General features: G+C 31.2%; 1 protein-coding gene across 31 annotated transcripts in view; it reads left to right on the top strand.

Annotated features, from left to right (window-relative positions):
* LOC139490877 (sperm-associated antigen 17-like) overlaps nucleotides 1–19835 on the top strand; it is a 48406-nt gene that overhangs the window by 22512 nt on the left and 6059 nt on the right. For 19 of the 31 annotated variants that reach the window (XM_071277992.1, XM_071277991.1, XM_071277975.1 and 16 more), the window contains 17 exons: nucleotides 430–614; nucleotides 5280–5405; nucleotides 5650–5761; nucleotides 7926–8087; nucleotides 8990–9157; nucleotides 9555–9685; nucleotides 10130–10262; nucleotides 10575–10753; nucleotides 11597–11732; nucleotides 12368–12400; nucleotides 13415–13608; nucleotides 13898–14039; nucleotides 14351–15230; nucleotides 15953–16116; nucleotides 16928–17133; nucleotides 17664–17802; nucleotides 19116–19217. In XM_071277992.1, coding sequence (XP_071134093.1) covers nucleotides 430–614; nucleotides 5280–5405; nucleotides 5650–5761; nucleotides 7926–8087; nucleotides 8990–9157; nucleotides 9555–9685; nucleotides 10130–10262; nucleotides 10575–10753; nucleotides 11597–11732; nucleotides 12368–12400; nucleotides 13415–13608; nucleotides 13898–14039; nucleotides 14351–15230; nucleotides 15953–16116; nucleotides 16928–17133; nucleotides 17664–17802; nucleotides 19116–19217 — 3192 coding nt within the window. The remainder of the gene's footprint in view (nucleotides 1–429; nucleotides 615–5279; nucleotides 5406–5649; nucleotides 5762–7925; nucleotides 8088–8989; nucleotides 9158–9554; nucleotides 9686–10129; nucleotides 10263–10574; nucleotides 10754–11596; nucleotides 11733–12367; nucleotides 12401–13414; nucleotides 13609–13897; nucleotides 14040–14350; nucleotides 15231–15952; nucleotides 16117–16927; nucleotides 17134–17663; nucleotides 17803–19115; nucleotides 19218–19835) is intronic. The other 12 variants (XM_071277998.1, XM_071277996.1, XM_071277994.1 and 9 more) reach the window with 1 other exon arrangement.

Raw genomic sequence — 19835 nt, 5'->3', positions numbered from 1 at the left:
CGTTTAAGTACAAAAAGTGTATAAACCAAATTTTATAAATAAATAATTCAAGAACTATGACAATATTAGAAGATGTAGGGCACAAATATAAAAGACAGCAACCCAACAACACAAAAAAAGCTCATCTAGAGATCAACAACCAGCTTTCAACAATATATACATGCCTATACAACATGTCAAGCTCTAAACAGCCGCAATTCTAGACAAGTAGGTAGATATATTTAACAGAACATTCAACAAAGAACTGTCATAAATTACAATTTTCTTAAAGGACCAAAAAGTTAAGATAAACTCAAAGACAACCCCTTAGGTCCTAACAAGGTTTCTGGTGATGGATGATTTATCTGCTAATGTTGTTTAAAATGTATTTGATATAAAAATGAAAAACGCTTTTCATAAAACTTCATTATTGACCTTTTTATATAATAGGTAGGTCCAAGAGTCCAAAATCCAGATCAAGCAGCCAAGAAAGGTCTTCATCTGCCAATAGTAATATCTTTGTAAGAAATAATTCATTGAAAGCGTGGAAAGAGGAGCAGGACAGAATTAAGGCAGAGGAAGATGACAAAGAGAGAGCAAAGAGTGCTAAAAGATCAAAATCTCCTGGCAAAAAGGTCAGTATCTAAATCTCCTGGCAAAAAGGTCAGTATCTAAATCTCCTGGCAAAAAGGTCAGTATCTAAATCTCCTGGCAAAAAGGTCAGTAACTAAATCTCCTGGCAAAAAGGTCAGTATCTAAAAATCTCCCCACAAAAAGGTCAGTAACTAAATCTCCTGTCAAAAAGGTCAGTATCTAAATCTCCTGGCAAAAAGGTCAGTATCCAAATCTCCTGGCAAAAAGGTCAGTATCTAAATCTGGCAAAAAGGTCAGTATCTAAATCACCTGGCAAAAAGGTCAATAACTAAATCTGGCAAAAAGGTCAGTATCAAGGGTCCGGAAACGGTCATATATGCCAGTCTTGACCTAAACTGAAAGTAGTTTGTCCTAAATGAGTATTTTTTTACAGAAATAATTTCGGTCATTCAATGTCATTTCGTTGAGATCGAGTTTCTAACATTGTCTAAATCGCCATTTTGAACTTATTTTTTGTTGTTATCCTTTTCCTGTAATAAAACTGCCACTCCAGTAAAGTGTTATAATCCTGAGGGCCCTCCTAATAACTATAGTAATGCCTCGGGGAAATATTGGCTAATGATCGCTAATCTCTTTACCTGTGTTTTTAATTAATTTTTTTTATTGATCACGAGCTCAGAACTATAAATAGTTTAAAGAAATTAAAAGTTCATAACAACTGTCTGCATTATTTAATTACTTTCTCAGCTTAGACAATTGTCAATTCTGATTTAAAATTAAATTAAAATTAAATTAATTTACGTAGAACAAAATATTGTTTCACTACAAACACACGTGCTTTGTTTACTAATACGCATGCTTGAAATTCTCTTCCGCAAATTAGACACTAAATCGTAAATTAAAAATGTATTCATGCTAAATTAAACAAGTCCAACTATTATAATTAATATTCAAACACTACTAAAGGTAAAACAGTTAAAAAGCCGACGATTTCCTGTGAATTTGATAAACAAAACTAATCCCGGAAATGAGTCCGGAATTGGTCGTTTTACTATTGTCGTAAAACATCCGGTTATAATATTTAATTTTGTCTTCAAAATCGAAAGAAACGTAAGCGAAGTTTGAGAAGTTTATCGTTTTGAGTCATTAAAATCATTTCATTTTTAAACTGGTGCCTTTCTTTTATTGCTCAAGATCGATTTTAAGGAACATGGTAGGGAAATTTCTGAAGTAAATGCGATGCAACAGTTAAACAAGTTCGTTGATGATACGCGTATGACTGTACATGTATGAGTATACACACAATCTTTGTTTAAAAGGGCACCAACTTTTAAGTTATCCCCAAATGACCGAAATTAGGTGAAAAAATTTCCGGATCCTTGGTCAGTATCTAAAAATCTCCTGGCAAAAAGGTCAGTAACTAAATCTCCTGGCAAAAAGGTCAGTATCTAAATCTCCTGGCAAAAAGGTCAGTATCTAAATCTCCTGGCAAAAACGTCAGTAACTAAATCTCCTGGCAAAAAGGGCAGTATCTAAAATTCTCCTGGCAAAAAGGTCAGTAACTAAATCTCCTGGCAAAAAGGTCAGTATCTAAATCTCCTGGCAAAAAGGTCAGTATCTTATTAGTTATATATAGTTTAATGTTTTAAATATCATTATAAAAAGAAATAAAAACATTTCATTTTGAAGTATTTTTAGTGGAAGAAGACGTCAAGTCTTCTGAAGACTTAAGGGGCTGACCATTGGCATTGAGTCTCCGTATGCCGCATTCATTTCGTGTATTACAATTTCAAAACAACTTAAGATTCCTGACACCGATTTTTACACATGATTAGGCATCTGAATCATTTAATTTGTAAATTATGATTGTAAAACAATCACTATCGTAAATATGACCCTTTTATTTATGTAAATTATTAGATTTCATCTAATCCACATGAACGTTATTTGTTTACTTGTAACAGGATGTTTTAACTGTAGATATTTGTATTACGCATGCGTGAATTTGGTATCGGGACAACTCGCCCTGTTTACAAGTTCGCCCTTGAAGTTACGAATTTGCAATCCTGCAGACAAGAAGATTTTGTTTTTATATAAATAAAAAGGATATATAAAGTGTTGTCTTTATTCATGGTTTTCCTTTGTCATGTGAATTAGATGCCCTTCGTAACATACATGTGAACCTCCGGACGGGAGCACAAAACTCCCGTTTTCAGGGGTCTCCTCCCGTTCTCCCGTTTAGGAGAAAAAACTGCCGTGTATGAAATATTTCATGAATGAATATTTTCAGACGCCATATTTGACCATTTCTTACTACTGTACGGGTGTAATTGACACCTGTGTTAAATTTTACCTGAACATCAAAGAAGATGTATAATTATATGGCTTCACTTGACAGCTTGGGTGTCAAACATACTGGTAATCAACGATGTTTACCTCCGGCTAACTGCCGTTGTGTTATCAAAACGATGTGTATTGGGAATATTGAAATACTTTTTTGTTACTTCCCTTTGTTTTATCCTGTTTTCAGTTATTTTGCTTTTAAAAATGTAAATTGTAAAAAGACTATAAATGATTAATATTTTAATCAAATAATCATAAAAAGATGTTGATTAAATGAATTTAAATGATTTTGGACAAATAAAAAAATTAAAATTTATAAATTATTTTAGCAATCTAGACCTCCTTTCAAGGATTAAATTGAAGTTTATATCATAAATTTGTTTATTAATGATTTGAAGCCAACATATAATATGTGCAACTAGACTAATAAAAGGTCTAGTAGTTAGATTAATTCCTTGTAAAATCTTCAAATTTAAATTTGTAAATGTTAGTATATATTAGATTTTATTGTGTAAGCTAAGAAATAGCAAGACATTTTACACTGTTTTTAAGTCTTTTTAAGCTTTCTACAAATATGACTTTCATAATGCTTAAAAGCCATGCAGTACTAGTGTTAGTGTATGTTATTTTTTTAATTAATTTACGATGTTGCAAATATACATGTGGAGCTTATTTCTTTCTTATTTGTCTATACATTTACAAATGATAAGGAGATGGAGACATGAACAAAAATATATACAGATAAGATATATAAATATAATGATTCATTTGCAAGCAGTGAACAATCATTTGTCAAAAACAAAACAAAACAAAACAAGAAACAGATTCTTCTTATTATTTTATTTTATTCAAATAGAGAGGCAATAAGGGAACTATAAACATTACAATTTGATGGAAATTTGAAGAAAAAACACAATTTCTACATCATTTGGTTACATTTACGACAAAATTTATGTCGATAAAAAAACATGATGTTTTGACCATTCAGTACTTAATAGATGCATAGTTCTTGGGGAAAAGTTTCATCAAATAATATGAATATAAATGACTTTTTTTGTGCTCATTTTTTACAGTGGGTTGTGATGATCTTCCAGTTAGGTTACCCTCATTTGGAGTGTTGTTCCCAACCTGTTAAAGGTCCATCTTTGTGCATAATGCAAAATTGGAAATTTCAACAAACATCTAATATTCTTAATCTGGAAAATAAACCCTGGTCTGCTAGCTTCATGTATATTTTTTCTACCGATTTAATATATAACTAGAATCATGCAAACAGACTTAAGGAAAAGGCATGTAAGTTCATCATACAAATATGACACTTTTTCTAGACAATCCAGATCTTGCAAAATACGTCGCTAAAAATTGTAACCTTTAAAATTGTTGTTGTGCAGTAAAAACCCATATGGGAACTTTCAAAAGTTGGCGGGTATGTAACAAGTCTTACTATTTTTATGCTCCATTTATGGGCAATATGTTTTCTAGTCTGTCCGTCCGTCCTGCTTCTGGTTATAAAGTTTATGGTCCAGGTAGTTTTTGATGAAGTTGAAATCCAATCAACTTGAAACTTAGTACACATGTGTTCCTCTTGATATGATCTTCTTAATTTTACTGCCAAATTAAAGATTTTACCTAATTTTCATAGTCAACTGAACATAGAAAATGATTGTACGGATGGGAAATCCATGTACTTATGACCTTTTCTTGTTTGAAGAAAAAAAATACATTTTAACGATAATGGAACAAAGCAGTCTGGGTAAGTGGGGCTGCTTCTATGGTAATTCAAGTTACCTTTTATTCACCTTCTTCCACCTCAGAGCTATCAGCTCTTTGATTTAATTTTTTCACAGTTTATGTGATTCAAAGAGGCACTAGCTAGCTTCTGTCAAAATCATCATTTCATGTGTATTTTAGTCTATACTCATATATATATATATATATAATTAACCATTGAGGTGACCCTACAAAGACTGGATATATAAACCAATATAAACATAGATATTAATAGATACAAACTCATGCAATTAGAGTTATTTTAGGTCAATAAGCGTTTTTACCTTTATGAGAATAAGTTTTTGTAGATCCATTCAGTCAACCAAATGGTTAACCCTTGTTTCACTTTCTTTTCCTTTTACTAGCTGAACACACCTAGTTCATGGTCCTCTTTATATCTCGTAGCTTGTGCCCCTTTAAAGGAGATTTATAAAGAACTTTTATTTCTGTATACTTATTTTTTTTTGTCAACAGATATAACATTTTGTAGAATAAGGAAATGCACAACAACTTTTACCCCCCAAAAATAATCATTTGTTAGTGAATTTAAAGTGAATTATTTCATAGTTATACCTATTTATTGCATATTTTAGGGGGACGACAAAGACAAAAAGAGACCAGGATCCAGAGGAAGTGCCAAATCTAAAGGTTCCCAGGACAAACAGGAACCAGTAGAGTTTGTGCAGCCATCTACACCAGTGCAAGAGGAATTCTGGCCTGTAAGTGTTAAATACCATACATTATTTTTACAGCAAGAGGTTTAATGTTTCCAGAAGTTAGACAGGAATTAATCAATACATCTTTAATAGATCTTAAATTTGTAAGACCAAAACAACTTTTCTGCTCATAATCCTTATACATTTGTAGATATTAAAAAGGTATAATAAACTTTTATTTTGTTAAAAGATTAGTCTAATGTGTTTTTGGATATAACATAAGCATTGATATTTTTCTTCATTTAAGTTTACTGGTTATGATGTTGGTAACAAATTGATACATGTATCTGGTATTACAACAACTCTGTTTCCATCTGATGGAGGACAAATCAGAACAGAAAGAACAGATTTTGTACAAGGTTTGTATCTTCCATATAACAGTTCCCTAATTATCTTTGAATCCAGATTTTAGATCAGTGTTCTCCCCAGGCCGTTTTAGCATCGCGGTACCGCGACGCTATATTTTTTCACCGTGATGCTATAATAATTCCCGCGACGCTATAATTATTCCCGCGACGCTATAATTATTTTGAAGATGCTATTTTACTTGTCCTCAATTTTGAACTTTCATCTATTATCGATTATGACCATAGAAATTACATCACCTTTAATTGTAATCCCTTTAAGTCGGACACTAAAAGCAATTAAGAGATTAAATAGCTAGGTGTTAATTGCCCTCAGGGTGATAACTGTTTGGATGCGAATATCCCAAGCTGACACTTGTGACATGACTAATACCACGTGTCTGCAATCACCAATTTCAACATGGAAAAATGCAATCACAAAACAATTCGAAATCTACGTTTTGTATGACGAAATTTCAAAGATTGAAACGATTTTTTTTTTTAAAGGTCGTTTATTTGTGCATCTCTCCAAAAATTACTTTCTTTCTCTTCCGGTAATACGAGAGCGAGAATTTTGGTTTAGAGCTAAACTAAGTTTAATACTTCTTTAACAAGTTATCATAATTGACTTAAGTTTATGTTTAATCCATTTAATGCATTAAAAGCGTCTTATTCATGCTCAATCTTTTGTCAAACAATGTTTATTCTCGGACTCATTTTCGTAAATTTTTCAACGGCCGCCATTGCACATTTTTGTGCAAACTGCGTAACGGAACCGGACCAGATATGACAAAAATCCGCATTTTCACGATAATGACAACGGATGGACAGTAGATCCCAGTAGACAGAAAAAATATACCAAGAGAGAAAACTACGCATTAAAAGACTATTTGTTAGATAACTTTGTTATCAAAAAAGTTTTTAAATTGATTTTTTTTTTTGCTACTTTTGCTACTTTATCTTTACTTGATATAATATAAAAAATAGTTAATTTTGTGTACTAGATATTTAGTTTTGTATATAAACAGGTTGATCTATAATGAACCATTCATTCATTTGACTTATTGTTGGGTAACTGAAACCACATATTTATTTTTATTTGGCACAAGAGGAAAAAAATAATTCTGTAACTATAAATGAACAAAGAAAACATAAACTGAAACAACTGTTTTTGTGGTTATAGTTTAATTGTATTCTCAGTTATGAATTGAACAATCTAAACTAAAACATATAAAGGAAATAGAGTATCAACGCGACGCGACAAACGACATTAAAAAAAATACAGTTATTTTTTTTACGCATAATGTGATGCTATCCAAAATTTCTGGGGAGAACACTGTAGATATGTTAAAGGGGCACTAGATGTCAAATTCATGTTTACCGATTTTAATCAAATTCTCATATTTGATTTATGACAATGTAAAACATTTATCCAAACTATTAAAACTATAAAATAAACAATAAACAGGGCACTGGCATGAAAATACCTTTCTTTTGTGTGTAATTTAGTCAAGACGCCATCTAATTAACTACAAGTTGACCTCTAAAGTCATCTGATGACCATATAAGCAATGTAAACATAAATATAGATATAAATAGGTTAAGCAAACTAGTGCTGTTGGATTTTTCTAGGTCGATTTAACTTTATATTATACATGAAAAATAAATGTTTATCATTGTTTTTACCTTATAAGAATGATTTTTTTTTGTGGATCAAACCAGTCAATCAAATGATTTACATTTGTTTCAGTTTCAATGTTGACATATACAATTCACGTGTTATCCATATCAAGCTTAGGGGTTAAATTGAAGTTCAAATGAATACAGATTCAATGGGGTCGAATTAAACACTTGCAAGTGAATAATTCATAATCAATGTTTTTTAGCTTATTTTGACAAAATTGAACCATAAATGGCACCTAAAAGCGAAAATTATTTTACTGTTTGCATTTCATTAATGATTGAGCAAAAAAAAAAATATATTAGATTTTTTATATATATCTGGTAGCTAGTGCCCCTTTAAGGATACTTTCATTTTTAAAGAAAATAAAAGTTAATCAATAGTGTTTGTTTTAGATTATATTTTGGCGTTCTTTATTTATATAACTTTGACCTTTTTTTTAACCTAAAACACTGATTGAAAACAATTGAGTGACAGTGTTTTGAATTATTTTTTCAGGAACATCTTGTGTGAAAGCAACAGTATTAAAAGATGGACACATTTTCTCTGTTCACATCCTCGACCCAAAAGAAAACTCTAATGGAAGTGAGGATGAAGATGATACTGATTCAAAGAAAGATGAAAAAGAAAAATCAGAATATGAAAAATCTGAAAAAGATGGTGAGATTTATCATTTAACTTTTTTAGCAAACAGTATTCAAACAAGAATTTTGCTACATCATGTTGTAAGATTCTCATCAATATTGGTCGAACTCAGCTTCTTTTGTATTTGGTATGGACTAAAAATAAAATTTAGTATCATTCACAAACATACTTATATTATAAATAAACTATTTGAAGGATTTCCAACATTTAAATAATGTTACAACAATATATGAATATATGAATAACAGAATTTTTTCTCTAAAAATAATGCACTTGAATTTTATAGATAACTAGCTTATTTGTGACAATATATTTTTGAACAATTACGATTTCATTTTAAATTTCAAAAAGAAACATTTGCAGTTAAATTCTAATGATTTGATCAAACCATTTACTTTTGTATTACTGTCAACTAACTTATTTTCACGGATACTTTATTTAGTGTTTTATTCTTTCTAGTACATTTAGCTGCTATTTAATTTTGCATTTTTTCTTATTAACTTGATGTACTATTGTTAAGGAAAGATCTTAGTTTTACATAATTGTTATTTTTCTACTTGCAAAAGTCATGAAAATAAATCCCCCCAAAAAATAAGTTGGTTTACAGTACAACAGAAAAAAAGGACATTAACAAAAATGTATGCTTCTTCCGGAGGCAGATTGTGAGCTTAAATGAACGGTGACCCCATTTTTTTTTATTTCATTTTTCTTTTAAGTATATGATAAAGTTCATTTATAAAAAAATATAGCGAAATCCTATATTAGAAAAAATATTTGATTTATACCCAGGAGTACTGTAATTGTTTTGGTTATTTCCCTTGATTTTTTTGTAATATTAATAATGACAATAAATTGGAATATACAAAATTATTTCATATGTGTGCATTCATTGATCAATAATATATTTTTTACTGCAGATAAATCTGTTAAAGATACAGAGAGTGTTGGTGTTAAGACAAACATGTCTGTTAAATCAGAAGATAAAAAGACAGCAGTGAGTGCATTTGGTTCTATAACAGCACAGCTGATGGATGGCATGACCATGTCACTAAGTCAGTTTGGAGAAAGTGGAACTTGTGAAGAAGGTATGTAATGATAAGTTTTATATTGTAAAGATAATTAGTAAAATAATTGATTGCTTTTGAAATTATACAAATAAATTTGAAAATGAAATGTCATATAGTGGTATATATGACAACTATTCACTGAAGTCCTTATAATTATGAACTGGATTTATGTAGCTATAGGTTGCTTTACCAACTTCAACAATGAGAAAAACCCATAGCATAAAGCCATAAAGTACAGTAAAGGAATATGTTACACATTTGTTGGTTTGTGTTTAATGTATGTATACGTATCTGTGTGTGTGCAGTCTAATCTTATATCATTTCATAATTATATAACATATTACATTATTAACTGATATTATCAACAAAAGTCTTTGACTTCAAGTTATTATTAATGAACATTATTTTATTACAGCTAAAAAGTATGAGCCAAAAGATTATGTAGCCCCACCAACTACACCCAGTCCTGCCCCACCCCCATCACCAGCAAAGAGTAAGAAGGGAGATAAGAAAGGATCAACACCTGAACCACCACCTCAGGTTCCAGTAAGTCACCTAGAAATAGAATTATCCTTTTGCTGTATTCAAATAAACAATAAATGAATTAATATAATAATCCAATAAAAAGAGTGCTGTCCTGCTGTCATTTATTTTTTTGACTTGTTTGTGACAAATACACCAAAGCTAGTCATGGATTTTACTTATATATTGTTAATTTAGATATAGAAAAGATTTTTTTGTAATTTTGATGCAAAGCAGGTGAGACATGGCTCTGTGTCAACACTTTCTGTCTCAATATTTCATAAATTAGATCTAGTGCATCTTTTTACAAGGAAAACACTTTTTTTCAAAATGAACAAGTGATCAAAAGACTCCTAATTTGGAATTAAATTTTACATGACATTTTCAAAATTGTATCGACTTTAAATGGTTTTACCAAAATTTTACCAAAATCCTTCGCAAATTATTGATAACTTGTTGTTTTTGTAGGCACCAGATGAGGGAGAAAAGATTGACGAAGAGAAAAAAGATGAAGAAAAACCAATTGTACAACCCTTCCAACAGTTGTATGTTACATGCCCTGATGGTCTGAATGTTAAATATATATTGGAAAGTTCTGTAGGTTAGTAGTTCTCAGGAGTTAAAAATAGATAAGTCAATATTGTTGAATATTTACTGGAAAAAAGAAGCAAAAACACATAATTTACTATAATGTAATTGAAATCCTTTCTTTTGACAAAATATTTTTTACATTTTCTTTGGTGTTTGTCAAAACTGAAAAAAATATTTTTTATATTGAATAATCACATTGAATATTTAAATAACGCTGTTTACGTTCTACAAAATCACAAAATCTTCATATCCAAATCATTTACTTTCATTTACTAAAATCTTCCTTGGTTTTGTAGACTATAATGATTATCTATTTCACCAGGAATGAAACCGATGACTGAGGATGACAGAAGGTTACTGGTAAAACAGAGTTATCCATTTAAGACACGATGTGAGCAGGAGTGTGAGGCTCCAAGGAAGAAATATATCCAGTCTGAAGTGTCTAGAATTATTACATCCGAGGGCACGGTCATTAAAAACATGGTGGATGGTAATGTCGAAGTGAGTAGAAATCAAAAGTTTCATGAAAAATAATTACCGGGTATATTTAGATTCTACCACTGCATCAAGTGTAATAGGATATTTATCCACTCGAGACAGTTAAATATTTAAGATTTAAAGTAACTACTGAGAGAGGATAAATATCGTATTACACAAGATTTGGTGGTGGAATCAGTTTCTCTTATGATATATATAAATAATATGCAGGTAAACTTATCCCTTCTTTTCAAATAATCTGCAAAAAGATGTGTGCTTTCTATGTGGCGTCATCAGACATGGTTTGCCTTTTTCCATGCATGCCGTCACAATAGAAAATTAAGAGGATTGCAAGAAAATTCAACCTCATAATTGAATTTTAACCACTGAAGAACTGAGATCAAATGAACAACATGTTGATTAAATAAAAATAATCAACATGTCAAGAAAAAGTTAAATCGTGTAAGAATTAGAGAAATTTAGGTAAATAATCATGATGAAGCTCAATGGAAGTAGCAATTTGCATTCAAGGCTAAATGTATAAATAAAACTTTCAAATACGGGATGGTTGCCATATTTAGATGTAAATATATTTTTAATTAAAACCTGGACTATTTTGTACTAAGTACATGTTAAATATGCCTGCAACAAAACTTTGTAAATAACATATATAATTTTAACAGTTGCGTTGTGAAAAAAAATGTATTTGGTTGGCTTAACATTCAAAAAATCTTTGCTACAAAATTTAAATATTTACTGTAGGTACAGCCTTCAAATCACACAACAGTTTGTTATGAATATTAATGGATGGAATTATAGCTTGATTAGTCTCTTAAGCTGAAATTAAATTTCCTTTTATCATTTCAGGTCTTGTATGCTGATGGTACTATTAGTGTCCACACAGGTCACTGGCCTCTTCCTGTCCGTAGTCCAAGTCCTACTCCAAGGCGCGCTGGAAGTGCCATGAGCCAGCCAGAGAGAGCTGAAACACCAACAAAGAAAAGTTTGTATTGGTCTTAACAAATTATGATACTAACCATAAAGGCTGACTGTTTATTTATTTTGCTATAATGTGGAGAGATTTTACATTGTTGTTATATTTATTCCTAAGATGAAACTAATTTTCATCATTCACAAGCAGTCAGGCTTTATGAAATGTATGATTTTTTTTTTGCTGATTTATTATTAAAATTAAAATTAACAGTGTTTATAATTTTTGAATAAGAAGACACAAAAGCACTGTGCATGTATGCATTAAAAAGCTGTGGATTTTTTTAACAAATTTATTCACAGAAGTTTGTTTGCCTTAAAGAGATATGGTTTTAATTGTTAAAATCAGCTTTTAATAATACATATTAACTTAATTTTAATTTTTGTGTATTTTGCTTAAAATATAATTTATTTTGTCAATAAAACAGATTTCTGTGTATTAGCTATGAACTGAATGAATGTGTACTTGCTACATTTTGATATGCAGATATTAGAATTTTAGATTCATAGTTTGTCAAAAAATGCAACCAGTTCACTTACACTGAATCAAATCAGTACTTACAATAACATTCAGTTTATTGATATTCACTAGTTTTCACATCATAGTTTTGACTTTTGAAATGCAAAAAATAATCTTTTTCAAAACAGCGTCAGGTGAAATAGAAAGTATCCCTGGCAGTGGTATGTATAACAACAAATGCATGTATTTTGAGTTATTCCCCCTTTGTTTACTTCCTTAATCTTTTATTTATAATGACTGAATTGAAATGTGTGCTTCATTTTGTTAAATTTATTTTGTTGTTGCTTATCAGCTTGAGTACTTAATAATAAAATATACTTTTTTTAAGGAAACAGATGTTTTTTTATATAAATGTAATTTGTGTGGTACAAGCAAGTGTAAATAATTTGTCCTTATGTTTTTTTTAAATTGAAAAATATAGGGAATCTTTGTTTTACATCTAATGTAACCATTTGAGAAACGGTTATGTCAGAATATATTTTGAAACTTTATTGTATTGCCTTGGTATTTTTGTTTTACAATGAACTTGCTCTGTTTTTTTAAAAGTCAGTTCATTTCACCTTAGTATAAGAATTTTCATTCATGCGATCAATATATTCTGACATTAAAGTTTATCGATTTTAAATAAACTTGATTAATTTTCCCATCCTTCCCATGTTTTTAAATCCATCCTAAACTGTGAACTAACTATTTTCAAATTTTCTATTAATTACAGGTTAAGTATTGAGATCTGGTATTGGTCATGGAATGAAATCATAATATTTTACCTCAGTTATGTTATATGTTTATAGATATATGAAGTTAGAACAAGCAACTGAAGCTTGCTACATAGACTTCAATAATTAATGGAAATGCATAAATAAACTTGTTTAAAGTTGGTTGCCAAAGATCGTAAATACAAGGTGCTATGTCTGCCCAACACCAAATGTTAAAACAATAAGGCTACTATCATTATGAAGGTATAAAAAATAGGACAAAAAGAACAATGCTTTTGAAAGCAACAATTGGATATTGCTTATCATCTTTAGATGTATATATTGCCAATCAAAATTACACAAAACCTTAACTTGTATGCAAATTAATTGCAATCTAAAAATGAAGGTTTAAAATTATTGTCTATTTATTTAACTCTTTAAGAATTCTATAAGACAAATCATATTTGTATATTTTTGCAGCAGCAGGAAAACCAGCTAAGGGAGGTAAACCTGTCCCGGAGAAAGCTGAAGAGGAACCACCAGAACAGGAGAAGAAAGGTGTGTGGACCACAACATATCCTAGTGGAGAGAAAATACAATATAAAGAAAATGTGGAGACGGAAGACTTAAAACCTGTCATGATCTGTGTGGCAACGGATCCAGAAACTAATCAAGTTAGTATCAATTATTGTACGATTGATTGCAAATGAAAAGAAAATCTACTCTGTTTGAACAAAACAAATTTAATTATAGTTAACTACAGAATTGTTTGTTATATGTTTTATACAGTTTTATACTTATTTGGTTATTTTCATGTAAAAATGCTGTGATTTTTTTTTATTTGATTCCAGTCATTTCTTATTGTGATGTTTTAGTGAAACAGATGTAAAATTCATGGCTGATGCTAGTAAAAATTTTAACAGGAGTAAATCAAGTATTTTATTTTTTCTCCCTTGTTTGTAGACCATGGCAACAAGAGATGATCATGTGATGACAATTAGTTATCCAGATGGCACCACTATAGTGGAGCATGCTGATGGTACCCGTATTACAACATATTACAGAGAAAATCAGATAACTCGCAGTGGAGAGGAATCTTATGAAGGTAAAAACATAACATTTGTTGATACCTTGAGTTAGTTAAAGATCATTTGCATGTCAACTTTTGGCTTATGGGTCTATTATATTCTTTTCAAAATGTATAAAACAATACTCTTAATAAAAATAAGATATGGATTGATTACCAATAAGACAAATCTCCACCAGAGACTAAAGGACTTAGAAGTTAACAACTATAGTTCACTGCATGGCCTTTAACAATGAGCAAAACCTATACTGTTTAGTCAGCTATTCATTATTTCTTGAATTAAGTAACTCTTGTAAGATGATGCTGATTTTATGTTTCTCTATACACAGGTGAAGAAAAGGAAATAGAAGTCCAGACCATTAAGTTTGTAAAGGTTGAGTGTCCAGCCTATGCCACAGTAGAATTTAACAGTGTCACCAGTGAAAATCTGACCATATTTGGTAATGGTACAACAATCAATGTGTTTCCAGATGGCTATTACATGCTTCATCATTACGACAGCGGTCGGTTAGAAGTAGATACTGAGGGAACTGTAACTTATTACCCTCGACCAAACAAAATCACAGAACAAATGTTACCAGAGAGAGATTTACAATATGTGTTACGTCATAATGCAGACATTGTTATTGAAAGTGTTGACCTTGAAGGTAATGTGTTTAATGTCAAATCTAATGGGGACTATGCTGTAATGACTGCCAATGAAGATGACTTGTCAGATACCAGTCAGGATGAAAGTCGAGCAGACAAGAGAATGGCTTCTTTTAAAGAACATGCTCCTCGCTTTTTCATATGTCACGCTGACGGAAGTGGCACTGAACTGATGCGATACCAGGACGTGGCAGAATATATAAACAATGCTGAACAAAGTCAAGCCACAGCTGTTTTACGTGATGATTTACCAGATTATCCTGGAGTTCAAGGAATTACAATTCTAAAACCATACGTGGGTGGTCTGTCAGATGTCTGGTTTAAAAAGTATGACCAGGAATCTATTATTCCTCAAGGTATTAGGAGCAGAGATCTTACAACACTTCCTCCTAAAGAATTCAAAACTCCTGGACCTAAATATGGAACAACTCTTGGTCAAGGATTAAATGTTGGAACTGTAACTAAACAAGCAGCTAGGATACCAATTCTTAAATGTCCCAACAAGTTAGAACTTAGACAAATAATACAGTATAAACCTGTGTCTAACCAGCTTAGAGATCAGTAAGTAGTTAAATAACACAGTATAGCACAGCTTACAGAGGCTGAGATCAGTTTGTAATAAAAACAAATTATAGCCCAAATATTGCACATGGTGAAATTTAGAATTAACTATGAGTCATAAATAGTGAGGAACTCATTAATACATGTATAGAGCATTAGTTTAATAGAACATCTGATAAACATATGTCTCAGTATTTTCTTATATTTTGAGTCAGTTTGTAGCAAAGGCTCACACTCAAATTTTTCAAGAAAATTCATGTGGAATTGCTTTATACAAAAATAAAACGATGTAATATGATTGCCACTGAGACAGCTCTCCACAAGAGACCAAATGACACAGAAATTAATAACTATAGGTCACTGTACAGCCTTCAACAATTATAAAAAAAAAAAACATTCACCAATTCTCAACTAAAATACAAAAATACAAAAATATCCATAAAAATATACTGAAGTTAGTTACTGAGGATTTATTATTATATATATCTCTCTGACTTTGTAGGTAAAGGTAGACCATCAATTCAAATTTTCGAAAAAGTTTAAATTTTCTATAGTCTTATATGCAGGATTTTGCATATCCACAAAAATCCAATTTTCACTCAATCATGAGAACTGTTACTCTCTTAAATAAATTACGACAGTAATGAGGAAATTTTCAATTTCAATTATGAAAGCTGCAGTTTTTTGATAATTTAAACTAATTTGAATGTCTTGAATTACAGATTACAGGCTGGATTAAAGGATTATGCTGAGTATGTTATTAATAGAAACAAAACATCAGAATTCATGCAGCCAGTAGATCCTCGAACTGATGAGGAGAAAATCCACGCTGCTGATTTACAGGAAATGGGTCTCCACTCGGCCACCAATCCACAATTTCCACCAGGTAAATTGAATTTTTGAAAGAATAAACAAAATATTCTCTTAAGCTTATGAAATAGAATGTTAACAAAGTATGAAAGGGTTATAGTTAGCAAAAGGTCCAGGTATTCAATTTATATTTATCTCTGGTGGGTTGTAAGCTTACTGGTAATTTATTCAACAACCAAGATAAATGCTCAATTCTGATTTATGTAAGTCACATAAATAGATTAGGTTTGGAATTCACCACTTCTTCAAAACCTGCGCAAAAAGTGGTATTTGAAACCAACTGAAAAGTATAGATTATCTGGTTTTCTACAAATTGATATCATAAAATATCAGCCATAATGTGAATCTTTTAAGCGAGTGAAAGCAGGGAATGAGAAGCTGATATTTCAAATATCTAGATTATAGTTCTGTTACTGGTCTTTTCCCCCTTTACATTTGCTTGATAACATCTCCTGATAATGCCTGTTGTCGTCTCAAAGCTGTGATACGAGAATTACAGAGTGACTAAGCAGGGTGATATAGGGAAGGACACTAAGCAGTACTATTGATTGGCAAAATTTCATATGATAGACTGCTCACCCTTCTTTTTAAACAGATATAGTTGGAATTTAGAATAACTTAAATCAAGGATTTGTAGAGTTAAAGCATATTAAAAATCAGAATAAATTAAAATTACAGTATAAACGGCTGTAAATTCACTAGCACTTGAAACTGAACATAATCACAAAAGCTATTTCTACAACTCTATTTACATTTATACCAATTTGTTTTAAGAATTATTAATCAGATTTAGTTTATCTATGTAATATGTTTTTTGTTTGTTGCAGAGGTTGTTAAAGATATATATGAAAAAGCAATGACTCCTCCTGCTCCGAGTCCTCCACCAACACCAACCCCAAAAAGGACAAAGGCAGATTGGGAGAGAGACCAAAGAGAACTGGCAGAGGAGCAAGAAGGGAGAAATGCTCTCAGAAATAAGAAAATACCAGTCTATTTTGACAGTGAATTTGGAAAGGCTTTCTTATTGTCACAGGTAACATCTTGTTTTCTCCAGGCATCCAGCTTTTTCCACCTATAAAACTGACCACTATGAAACAGCCCAAAAACAACAACAATCAATCAATCAATCTTGTACCTAAAAAAAATGTTTTGTGACCATCACAATTAAAATCACGTTCTTTATAGAATTCCGATGGAAATATATGTACTTGGATTTAAACTCTCTTAGGTTTAAGACAAATTGTTAGTTTATGACATTTTGAATTATGACATCTTATTTCAATTTTTATTGTGTGTGGACCTAATTTTCCAGTATGATTTGTTACAGATATAGTTCAAGGCCACTTGTATCAAGTCTGTATAATTTCCTAGCTAGGAAGGCCAAGTGAATTTCTGAATATCTTTTCCTATAATAAATTATTACTTACCTCTATTTTAATATTTAAAGTAAAAGTTATGTAGTACAATGTGTTTTAATTGGATTGTTATTCCAGACCATGTAAGAGTGCATTTGACCAAATCCTTCCATTTTATGATTCATATTATATATACTCTTTATTTCAGGCTAAAGATGTTGATGAGATTTTACAACAACTGTCAGAAGATCCAAGGAAAGATGGAACCCAGGCTGTCAGGGGAAACTCCTTTAGTCATAGTAATAAAGACCAAGTCAGCCCAGCTACCAGTGCTCATCCTGCTAGATGTAAGTACTTAGTAAACTCTTCTAGTCATAATAATAAAGACCAAGTCAGTCCAGCTACCAGTGCTCATCCTACTAGGTGTAATTGGGGCAATATGCGCAATAGATTCTCCATAGGCGGTAATGTTAACGTTTTCTTCTGTTGCTCAGGCCATATCGTAAACTTGGATATGTATGATAGCTCGTTTTGAAGCTGAGACACTTGGACATATGTGGTGCGATTTTCGGGGTGGCAAGTGTGATTCGTTTTCCCGTCAAGTGCCCAACCCCGAAAGATAGTGAAAAATGTCACTCTCCACAGGAAATAATCCCAAAATTCTGACCATAATAATCATTAAAAAATATGTCCTTTGTAATTTTTTGATCAGGTTTATTTTTGTATACTTTTTTTCACATCACATCAGCTCTATAAAACACCAGTCCTAGTTCTTTTTTGTCAATTTTTAAAATCACAGCTCCCACATATGCATGGCGGACTAATTTTTTAATGAGAGTAAAAAATCAGTGTTCCTCATCTCAAGGTCCTTTAGGGGTATTGTCCCAATTACTTAAACTCCTCTAGTCATATTAATAAAGACCAAGTCAGCCCAGCTACCAGTGCTCATCCTGCTAGATGTAAGTACTTAGTAAACTCCTCTAGTCATAGTAATAAAGACCAAGTCAGCCCAGCTACCAGTGCTCATCCTGCTAGATGTAAGTACTTAGTAAACTCCTCTAGTCATAGTAATAAAGACCAAGTCAGCCCAGCTACCAGTGCTCATCCTACTAGGTGTAAGTACTTAAACTCCTCTAGTCATAGTAATAAAGACCAAGTCAGCCCAGCTACCAGTGCTCATCCTGTTAGATGTAAGTTTCATCTGCATCCTATGGAAATATTTCATGGATACTGAAGAGGTTTAATTAGTATTAACCTTTGTGGCTTGTGAAGACGTCATTTATTATTATATTGAAATTGAATTAATCAAGATGATATCAAACAATCTTCAATTCTCACACATTTCTGCGAATATTGAAAAATTTGGAGATGATTGTCATTTCTTTATAAATTGTCCTATTTTCATTATAAGTAGAATTTATTTGTACTGATTATCCTTCATAAGGAGTTAATGTAAGAACTGCCAAAGATATATGTTTTGTAAAACATCTGTTAAAAAGAAAGGCAATTAGGGTTTATAATTCTTTATTTCACAGAAAATTCACATGCAAATATATTTATACCTTAGCAGTTAGCACTCTGTGTGTCATTTTTTTATACGTCTATTAAGGTATAGGTTGCATTGGTGTTTGTTGCACACAAATATTATTTTGGTTTTTAGCACTAGAAGCTGTGAAGTCAGGTCAGAGTGATCGATCAAGTGCATCCCCAGGAGAGACTCTCACACATAAACCAGGTCCTGGTACCCCAATGTCATATTCAGGTACATTCTTTATACCGTATAGTTTATTTTAGATGCATTTTCACTTTAAAGGTTCACGTTTTAGCAAAATATAACAGCTTAATACATTTTGTTGCTCAGTTTTCTTTAAATGCTTTATTTTATTATTATATAATCTATATATATAGCTTATTCTTTTGTCTTTTTAAAAATACCAAATTGAAAATTTTATAAATGCAGTATATACATATTATTGTATAGCAATATAATATTTCCCACTGAAAGTAACCAAAAGTTAGCGTGCAATAAATTCTAATATTGCACTAGTGCAATAAATCTTCAAAATTCATGACGTCATGAACGACAAAACCTTAGTTTAAACCAATTTTTACTTTTAAATATTATATTGCTATACAATAAATGGGTTATTGCATGAATATTGGGGAATATTGTCCCTCGTAGAACATATATTGCACTCGCAAGCTCGTGCAATATAAAGTTCTACTTGGGACAATATTCCCCAATATTCATGCAATAACCCTATATTATTGCATAGCAATATAATATTTCACACAGAAAGTAACCAAAAGTTAACGTGCAATAAATTCTAATATTGCACTAGTGCAATAAATCATCAAAATTCATGACGTCATCAACAAC

Source organism: Mytilus edulis, chromosome 10 (assembly GCF_963676685.1).
Source record: "Mytilus edulis chromosome 10, xbMytEdul2.2, whole genome shotgun sequence".
Lineage (NCBI taxonomy): Eukaryota > Metazoa > Mollusca > Bivalvia > Mytilida > Mytilidae > Mytilus > Mytilus edulis.
Note: the sequence above shows the minus strand (reverse complement) of the source record. Positions and strands in the feature narration are given on the sequence as shown.